Below are 10,235 nucleotides of genomic sequence, written 5' to 3'. Positions count from 1 at the left end.
TAACAGTTATAGCCGTGCCTTTCTCTGTGCCTCTCTAATTAGTCCTCCCCTTTTTTCTTGCCCTTCTCTTCTTCTCTCACTCATTTTCTTCCCATCTCTATTTGTGTGGGGGAGGGAATGTTTATTCAAAGAGCTGAAGTGAGTACTTTTATTGCTCAGATGAATTTAGAGAGGACACAAAACCACCACATTACCACATCTTCTACACCACCCTCTCCTCTGTCCATGGCTGGTAATCTGGGATACCGGGGCATTTTCCCGGTGGGCCGCTGCACTTCGGGAAGATCAGGGGCAGACTGGCCTTTGGGAGAACTGAGCAGACTGGTGGGTCGGCTACGAAGCGGCCGAATGGGCTAAAATGAGCCGCTGCGTTAAGCAGAACGGACCACAAAACTGTGCCACGATATGCAGAAAAGTACAACGAACACCCCCCCACCTGTCAGTCTCAAGAACTCGCAAATGCATATGCACATTAGCTATACAATCTGAGGTAAAGAAGCACGATTTATGATTCCAATGTTGTCAGATTTTACTGCTGATTTGAAATGTTCATTAATCATAATCTTTACCAACCATTTTGGAGATTTCAGTCTTTCTCCATTTATTAAGATAGGAGCTTTCCTTGTATGCCACTTAATTACATAGTAAAATAGCTGCCCAAGAGCATTCCAAAGATGGCCGCCAGTGGACTGACTTGCTAGAAAGAATTTAAGGGCCTTGCAAAGACAACCAGTGCCTTACCCATCTTACATTTGGTTTCCCCCAGTCTTGAATATTTGGTAACATCCTTGAGTATAATGGTATAATGGTACTATGGTGTAGGGATTGAACCAGACACTTGAGCCTTGACCACACCACCCCAACAAGATTACACATACATTTCAAGGAATCTTTTTTTAATGGGTTATTGTTTAAAGTTGAAAATAAAGTGGACTTCTGCTAATTTGACTTAAGCTAGAGTCTTATAGTGTAGGATCTTTAATCAGACTGCAGCTCTGTCATAGGCCACTGATAAGAACAGAAAGGACATGCTTAGGATCCTGAACAAACGATGCAAAGGAAAGATTGGGGGATCTAAAAGAAAGATGGAGTGGGATGGCATGGTCTCTCCCTCATGATAAAAAGGATATCTGAAAATACAGAGGGAGTGGTTGCATATGGGTAGAATAAAGAAAAAAGTTGGTTTGCGTAACTGATAAAAGTCATGTGGTTCAGATCGGCAAGCAATTATTGTCTTTCATGTTTCCACACTGCTTTGCACAGCTTAGATGTGTTTACTTTATCTCTGGACTGCTTGGTTCTAACCCCTGACCTCACTCACAAGTGTGTTCTGGAGGAGGGGGGTGCCCTGCATGCCTGTCTTTGAGTCCTTTTTGGTTGATTGAGAAACAGTTGTGCTGCTTCATTCTGGACCATCTGCGGTGGCTTAATTGTGTTAGCTGGAAGGCCAGCAAACAGAGCACTGCAGTAGTCCAGTCTTAAAATGACCAGAGCTTGGACCAGGAGCTGTGTAGCCTATTCAGACAGGAAAGGCAGAGACAGTCTCTGTTGAGTGTCCTTCTTTTGAAGCCACACTAATGTAGTAGTTGTATTAATCTGTAGTTGTCTGAATTGGGAAAGGTTCCAGTTGTGAGAGATGTGTTGATAATGTGAGTGATTGCAGGTAAGTTCCATGGAGAGGTAGCTTGCATAAGATGGGAGTGGATAGGGTCAAGTAAACAGGTGGTAGGATGGTTAGAAAGAAGCACTATGGAGACCTCTTGTTTTCCTCAGAGATTGCAGAAAACAGAGGATGGGATGTTGGAAGAGAGTAGCTGTGTACCACAAGAATTTGATGAAAGTTGAAATAAAATCTTGGTAATGTTGATGCTTGCTCTTTGCTGTTGCAAGCTGCTTGATGAATCTGACCATCATTTCAAATGTTGGCCTTTCCTTGGTTTAAATAGGACTTGAACTGTTATATTCAGCCTAGATGGGTGTGTTCACATTAATTTTTGCACATAAGCTATTGCATGAAGTTGCCATTCTTGTGCCAAACGTATCAAAGTTTAGCGATAGGGCATGTTATTGTGAACTGATCACAAATGTAAAAAAGTTCTGGTTTTAAGTTTTGTCAGGCATCATCTGAGCCCACGTCAGCAGAGAAGAACAGGAAAGAACTTTGACAACCTTACAACAAACATGCAGAAAAGATAACTGTGTGCCTGAAACATGCCAATCAAACGTTGGTGTGATGAAAAGACAGCAGTACCACCTTGTACGGATGGTACAATTGTATAGTTTGTAGGAAAACATTTGGAAATGTACATTTTCAAAAAAATTGTAAAAGCTTCAAATTCTGGTGCACTAGCTCTATTTTTTCTTCTTTACACTATTAATTTATAGATCCTTATTACCATCTCTAACATCTTTTTTCCTTTCTTTTCTCCACCCACATATTGAGATGCCCATTCTGAGGTTCACTAGCTTCTGTCATCTCAGAGGTTCATCCAACAGAATCCATAACGTGTCATAAACCACCAGTATACCTGCTTGCAGATTGCATGGATTCCTATTCTATTAGAAGTCATAATAATCATAATTATTAGTAATGTTGCTTGGCTACATCTGTTCAAATTAACATTTGAATTTGTCCTTACAGTATATTTGTTTAAATATGTGTCAGCTCTCATATGTGTGGAGTCATGGTTTCTCCTAAGATTTCTTCATAATCTACTTGAATATCTTTGTGTTTTTCAATATGACTTGATATTTACAAAAAAGTGAGATGTGGTTCCCTACTGTTGAGAAACTGTTGAACTAAGTTTTTGAAACCTTACACTTCATTAAAATAATTCTTTAGAAACCACAAATCAAAGTTTATCAAAAGCATTTAATATTATTCAGAGTAATCAATATCACACGAATTCACAAAGTGTTTAAGACATGTCTGGCTCAGTTTGCTTCGTGTGTGAATTCCAAAACAGTGCAGATTTTAAATAACCACAAAAATAAAAATGAGAGAAGTTTATATTGCAACAGGAAAAAAATATTTCTTAAAAAAACAAACATCAAAGAGTATAGCTCAAGAAGATCTCAGCACCAACTACATCATAAAACAAACATTTCCTGATAATACATGAGTTATTTCAAGCTAACACATCTAAAGCTTGGTAAAAATTACAGTTTATAAATCAAAGATAATTTCAATCACATTCACACTGTGTATATTGAAAGTTTATGCCTACTGTGTTCAGCATGGCAAATGTGTCCTCAAATGAACAGCATTTACAAAAGGACAGAAGCACCACTAAATGTCTTAAGTACTGTAAAATTATTATTTAAATTTTTACCCCCATGAATAGAGTAGATTGCTTCTCTAGGCTCAGTATTACTGACACAAGTTCAAGTCACAATTTTAAGTAAAAAAAAAAATATATATATATAATATTTTTTTTTTCTTCAGAGAGCTGTTGTATTCTGAGAACTCTTCTGAACATGGCCCCTGAATTGTTATTATTTTTCAAAATAAAACTGACAAGGTGTCCAAATACATAACCATGATCACATTTAAGTTACTTGTTAATGTAAGAGGGGAAATGTCTTTTTTAAAACTTTTGTGTACAGAAGACAATTTAGGATAAGTCAAATCCTAGAATATATATGGACATGGAGTCAGTTCTGAGAGGTTTAATATATATAGACAGATATTTAAAGGGGTAAGCACCAAGACTTAAACAACAATAAAAAATATATCAGCACCTTGTAACTTCCCCCTTAAAATATTACAAAGAAATTAGAACAACAATAGCAACCCTTAATACATATCTGATAACCATATTGAGGCAGGGGAAACAATTTATATCCAATAAATAGAAGATTTTTAAATAAAAAAAGAAAATATACAATTTAAAAAAGAATCGATCTGTATAGCGGTGAGGAATAATTCACTGAACAAAACTGATGAAACTGAACAATTATATTGTCACAAAATGCAGGAAAATGAGTGATTAGAAGAAAAAAAAACACAATCCTAAAATGCTTTTTATCCTGCTGATGAATTTTCTTTGTGGAAAACAAAATAATGACATAATAAACACAACATTCCATAGCTAAAACTGAAAAAGTCTTTAAAACCCGTATGTTTTGAATCATTCTGAACAACTGTCTTTTAATTCTTAATGCTTTAGAAAAATGTCCATAGCTCTATTATTAGTATTATTAATTTTATCTCTTCACTAAATACAAGTCACAAGGCCAATGTGGTATATATCTAGGCTGTTCTAGTTTTAGAAATAATAAATTATTGGAAAAAAATAAGCACCCCATGAAAAGTACAAAGAACATTTACACATTTCAGTTTTCAAGACAAAACAAAAAGAAACATAAGAAAACTAAGAACAAAAACCAAAACAGACATGCCAGACATGACATGATCTCATCAACTCCACGGTTGTGTTCCATTTGAAGTCCCTCATAGCCATTCAGAGGTTGGTACACAAGACATACAGAAGGAAACCGGTGTCTTATTGGCTGACTGGTTCTGTAAACAATGCTAGTAAACTGGTTTTCAATTGGCTGTTCAACAAATATTAGCAGTAGTAGTTAAAATTACTGCTGGAAAAAATTAAGTCTTAAATTGGACTAAAACAAAAGATCTTGTCCTGCGAGCAGGAGTTTTGGTTATGGCTGTGTGAGGGAAAGGGATGAGTCATCCTCATCGGGAGCTGGGAGTGATGGCCTGAGAATGAACGCAAAGAAATTATGCTATGATCAATGACTCATTGCAAGTCTGAGCTTTATTTATGACAATGTATGGATGCACTCACCAGGTTGAAAGAGTCATACACATTCATCAGCTCCTCCATGCGGTATTGCTCCAGCACCACTACATTGGAGAGGTTAGGGTTACGTCGTCGTGCACAGTCATCACAGTGCACTACATATGTCTTCCGACTGCCATTCTCACTGGTCACAAACAGCAGGTCATACACCTCCATCTGCCCAAGAACAAACAACAAGCTCTTTAAGTATATACACAACTCACGCAATTGTTGGTGTTTCTTTGTCATTGTATATTTTAATGACCATCTATCTTCCATAGTTCTAACAACCAGGTAATTCAACCCCAAAATGGTTGAATTGATATTATGTCAGGCTGCCGAACAAATGTATTGACTAGTGATGGCAGAAATGTAGCTTTCCGAAACTTCGAGTCAACTGAACCAATCGTTTTGGAGAATTATTGACTGTTTTGAAGTGCTCGAAACACTGCACGCTGAGGACATCTGCTGGTCACAGGTGTGTAAATGCAGTATGAAGACTCAAGTCAGAGCAGCTACAATGACACAATGCACTGGAAATTATTTACTGCACTGTATTTGTCATATATTTTTCATGGTTGTCTACAATATCCTGGAATAAATAGATATGAATATTGTGAAAATATGTAGACAGCATATACAGTTTTAAAATTATTTTAAAAACCAAACAAAATGTTTTGTTTTTATTCTAAAACAACACATAGCTTTGCATAAATACATTTTTAAATATTGCTTTGGCAGATTGTGCAATAAACATCTGAAAAAGGAAAATGTATTGTAATTTGTTTCACTCGAACTCAAGTGCTTTAAATTACTCCATGGATGGATGGATGGATGGATAAATAAAACAAAAGAAAGTGAAGGTGCGCTATAATGAACAATAGTCGAAATTCCAGATTCACCTTTTTTAAATCTCAAATTATTTATGTATTTCAAATTTCTTTCACATAAACGCAACATTTTGATTTTGATTTCATTTGGAAGCTCAACTCAGGGTGACCGACAGGGAAATTAAAATGACTAACTTCAAATCAGCAACTCTAGTTTGAGTCCGTCTGATTTTATGGATTAAGTTACCTGTGGGATCAACGCCCCCTAGCATAACTGCGAAACATTTCGGAACTGTTTCGAAACAGTATGACGTAAGGAAGCCTCATCTGCTAAATTCACATGTCTTGGCCAGTTCGACATGCACTCCGAAATATTGTTTGAAACAAATTATTCGAAGGTTTTGAAGCAGTGTCTCGAAAGTGCTCATCACTAGTTTTGACAGGTCAGTGGTGCAAAAATTACGCACTGCACCTTTAAACCTTTAATTTCATTCCAAAATTTAATTATGTTGTTTTGAGAGAAAGTGATTCATGAAGGAACTTTTAAAATGGGGCACACAACTAAACACTGATCCTGATCTACTCACATCGCACTCGTTACAGTAGTAGGCTGGCTCATCCTTCACTCTGCTCTGGTAGGATATCTTCTTTCCTGCTGCCACCAGCTGGTCCCTTAGGATCTGAATGTGCTTCAAAGACTGGAGAAGACAGTGTCTGTAACAGGGGAAATGAAAATGTATTAAATTCACATGCAACATAATTGTGATGTAGAGCTTGATAAGCTCTTCAATGAAAATATGATGACACTCAATACTCACTTTATCATCTTGTAAGTGTCTGGGTCAGAGACTCTGACAGTGCGTGCTATGTTCCAGGACACATGAATCATAGGAACGATGGATTTCACTTTCTTCACTTCGTTCCACTCAAACCTCTCTAAAGCCAACTGGTACTGATACGCTACAAATACAAAGATAAACCAAAGTGAGCCAAGGAGTAGCAAAATAGATTTTTTTAGATAAAAGGTAGCTGAGAGCTAGGATTTCTGTTTAACACAATTAGTTATAACTAGGCATGTGACGGTATTCATTAATAATGTATGTCACAATAATTAACATGCACGTTATTGTTATCGTAGGCAGTTCAATATAATGCAAATCATTCTAGATAACCTTTCAGCCAGATTGTTTAGATTTTTCTGATTGCACAGTAGTTCAATGAATCAAGATTCACAACACTGAGTGTATGCGGCATAAATGATACGCGCACTCTGATGTAAACAAAACCAATGTGGAAGAGATGCAAGGCTGAAGGAGGAATGCAGCTGACCTTTTATCCTTCTCCTAAAAGGGTTAAGTCAGAAGTGTGGAAGTATTTTGGGTTCCTTAAAAATGCAGAGGGATTGTTGGTCAAAGATGGTTTCCCTTTGTGTAAAACATGTGGCAGACAAGTGGCTGCGAAACATGGGAACACCTCAAACATGTTTTTGAAATCTGAGAGACAACACTCTATGAGACAACTAGCTTAGTGACAATTAAGACGACAAAGAAAGTGAACTGTCGTAGCCATTGCAGATAATGTGTAGCTTGCGAACTGGCGTAGAGAATTTAGCTAAAACTCTGTTAACTACAGAGTAATGTTTGTCTTTTTATTGTATATAATTTTTGGGTGAAATTCTTACATTGCTCATTTCATTTTGTAAATGTTCAGGGTTCATTTCAAAGTTCTTTGTTATCTGTTAAATTAAAATGCCAGTTTATTATTCGAAAAAAGTAATTACACTTGTTATTAAAAGAACAATACTGTTTGATTATCTTTCAACATGTTTTTGTAATGTAAGTGATACTACGGTGATAAAAGCTTCAGCAATTATCGTGATGTGAAAATTTGATACTGTCACATGCCTAGCTGCAACTTAATTTAACCACCATGTCTGATGGACGAATTGAATGTGTGGTAGAGCAGAGCTCTATGTGGAAAACACAAGGTGATGTTCAGCTAAATTTTACAAGACACAATAATTATTGTATTAATTATTTATTACAGGTAAATAATTAATAATTACCTGGACAGAACAAGAACCACCACTTTATGAATTATCAAAAAAGAACAAAGAGAGAAACAATGAAATAGGAGTTCTTAAAAACTTTAGTGGCCATGAGTTACTTACAGTTGAGAGGCCCCACATTCCAAGCGATGTTGTTGCACCAGCCCACAGCCTGAACCCAGTGTACAGTGCCAGCGTTGATCCATACCAGGTCTCCTGGCCTCTGGATGAACCGGTACACAGGTATATTAGAGCGGTACAGGTCATCCAGAACTGGCCACCATGATCCCGTCAGGTAGTCCACTCCATGTCTAAACGAAAAAAGAAAAAAAATATATCACAAATTTTGCTTAGGATTAATGTATTTTTTTTAAAATAAATATTTCCATCCAGGATAAACTATTGTGTACTAAATTTGGCCTTGGACAACATAATCAACTACTGTTTAATAAAAATTATTCTTTCCAATTCACCATGGAGACACTCAGATTGGCTCCATTATTTGACAAGTCTAAAGCAAAAGCATGTACAATATGCTAAATGTATTTAAAGACTTGTAGTTCATGATGACTGGAATCAAAGACCATTTGATTTAAGACTATTCTGAATGTCAGGTGACTATGATTTCATTGATTGGTAAATTTCCTTACTTTTCACAAAAATCACTGATAGCCTGCCAGTAGTCATCATGGACGGCAAACCACTCGCAATCTCCGGGCCCAATATTGATGTTCACAGAACAGAAGTTATTGTTCTCCTGGTGTCCTAATAACAGAAGCATAAACATGAAATTTAACATCAATAAAGTACTACAATGCAAACCTGCCAAAGCAAGTAAAACTCTGATCCGCTTCATAAGACACTCTCAAATAAATGAGCTTGTGTCACTTTCACAAACCTGGTGTGCGGCAGCCAGGGACCTTCATGTAGAGTTGTACTGTATTCATGCCCAGAATGGTGTGTCCAACATGGCTCAGCATATTCCCACTAGAGGACACACGCATAAATGCTGGCAACTTCTGCAGTTCTTGCAGCTGGGGCTTCCATCTACAAAGCACAAGACACATGGCATTTAGACCCTGTTTACACCTGGTATTTAGATGCGTTTTGGGTGATCCGATCACAAGTGGTCAGCGCTAAATACAGGAGTAAACGGGGTTCGAAACATTGTCTGATCAGATTACAGAAACCCTATATGAATGTAGTCAAAAATGCATATGACCACATCACTTTTAAGGTGTAAATGCTAATCTGTCCTGAATGCATCCGGACAGCTGCAAAGCACCACCCCTCACCTGTCAATCAATCTAAAACAAGAGATTAAACTTTGCCGGTTATGTGCTGCTTTAATAGGAAAACATTCAACTCTTGTTTTTCTGAATGACAACATGTGAAATTATAAAAATGTGATAGCCTTTACATGTAGACTCAATGTTTATATATGTGCATTACCCTATTACTGTCAATATTGGTTTCTATAAGTTCCTAGTGAGTGCAAATGTGTATTTCTGTTATTTAAAAGAAAAGAAAAAATGTCCTTCATTATTTTTAATGCATAGCTCATTTCATTTTCTTTCCCCAAAACGAAGGCATAGTTTTTGAACTTAGCTTATTTTAAAACCATTCTTGGTAATGTTTGTGAATAAAACAAAATAGAAATTTCAAGTACGAGTCATACTTGATATTTAGAACTGATATTTAAATTTACGAGTTATCGTTTACTTGTTTTTTTGTTGGTTTGTGTACTCCACTCCAAAATTACTCGAAAATGCCCATCCCTAGCTGTTATACACTGGCATAATGATTGTTGCATGTCGTCATGAAATCAAAGACCCTTCCTTCAAAATTTGAGTGGTCATGGGAGATGCATTTAAGCGATTAGGTTTAAATAGCGATGTGTCTCGCCCGATCTGACCACATCACCTGAGAGACGCATCTTAATACCAGGTGCAACCGGGGTCTTAGTGAATACAGATCTGTATACACCTACGTTATATGGTACATGTTTTCAGCTGTTCAGCATATGGGGCAGCATCCTATTTCTGCATCCACAAATATGTTTTGGAATGGTGAAGTTTATAATATCATACAGAAGGGAAAGGCAACTGTACACATTTATGCAAATTATTCCTTGAATACACAATGGTCTTACCTTTTAGGATCAGATAAGTCAATGTTGGTGCCAAATTTAATTATCTTTCCCACAGTTTTCTGCTCTGAACTGTAAAGATATTGAAACAGTGTAAGCTAATATCCATTACATATACACACACAAGAATGGTAATATACAGTATTTCAGAGACATATAATCAAAGTTAAACCAATAAGTCTTAATACTATTTTTAGTAGATGATTGGGCTAATTCAACAGTGCAGTAGAAAATTTCAATTAATTACCTGGAGCCAGTAGCTGAGGAGTTACTGGATGCGTTCTCAGAGTTAGTAGCTGGTTTCTCATCTTCATCATTGTTATCATCACTGTCCTTCTCTTCCTGCAAAACCAGATAATGACATGCATTTTATGAGATGATTTCAACATCTATTGGTAAATGTAATA

The 10,235-nt window shown here is 36.7% G+C and overlaps 1 protein-coding gene across 1 annotated transcript in view; it reads right to left on the bottom strand.

Moving 5' to 3' along the window:
* Positions 1–2,863: 2,863 nt before the first annotated feature.
* LOC127656463 (lysine-specific demethylase 6B-like) overlaps positions 2,864–10,235 on the bottom strand; it is a 55,690-nt gene continuing 48,318 nt past the window's right edge. Inside the window, 9 exon segments of the mRNA XM_052144806.1 lie at positions 2,864–4,720; positions 4,809–4,979; positions 6,220–6,346; positions 6,451–6,592; positions 7,803–7,990; positions 8,330–8,444; positions 8,578–8,726; positions 9,832–9,900; positions 10,076–10,170. Coding sequence (XP_052000766.1) covers positions 4,697–4,720; positions 4,809–4,979; positions 6,220–6,346; positions 6,451–6,592; positions 7,803–7,990; positions 8,330–8,444; positions 8,578–8,726; positions 9,832–9,900; positions 10,076–10,170 — 1,080 coding nt within the window. The 3' untranslated portion in view covers positions 2,864–4,696.

This window comes from Xyrauchen texanus, chromosome 2 (assembly GCF_025860055.1).
Source record: "Xyrauchen texanus isolate HMW12.3.18 chromosome 2, RBS_HiC_50CHRs, whole genome shotgun sequence".
NCBI lineage: Eukaryota > Metazoa > Chordata > Actinopteri > Cypriniformes > Catostomidae > Xyrauchen > Xyrauchen texanus.
Note: the sequence above shows the minus strand (reverse complement) of the source record. Positions and strands in the feature narration are given on the sequence as shown.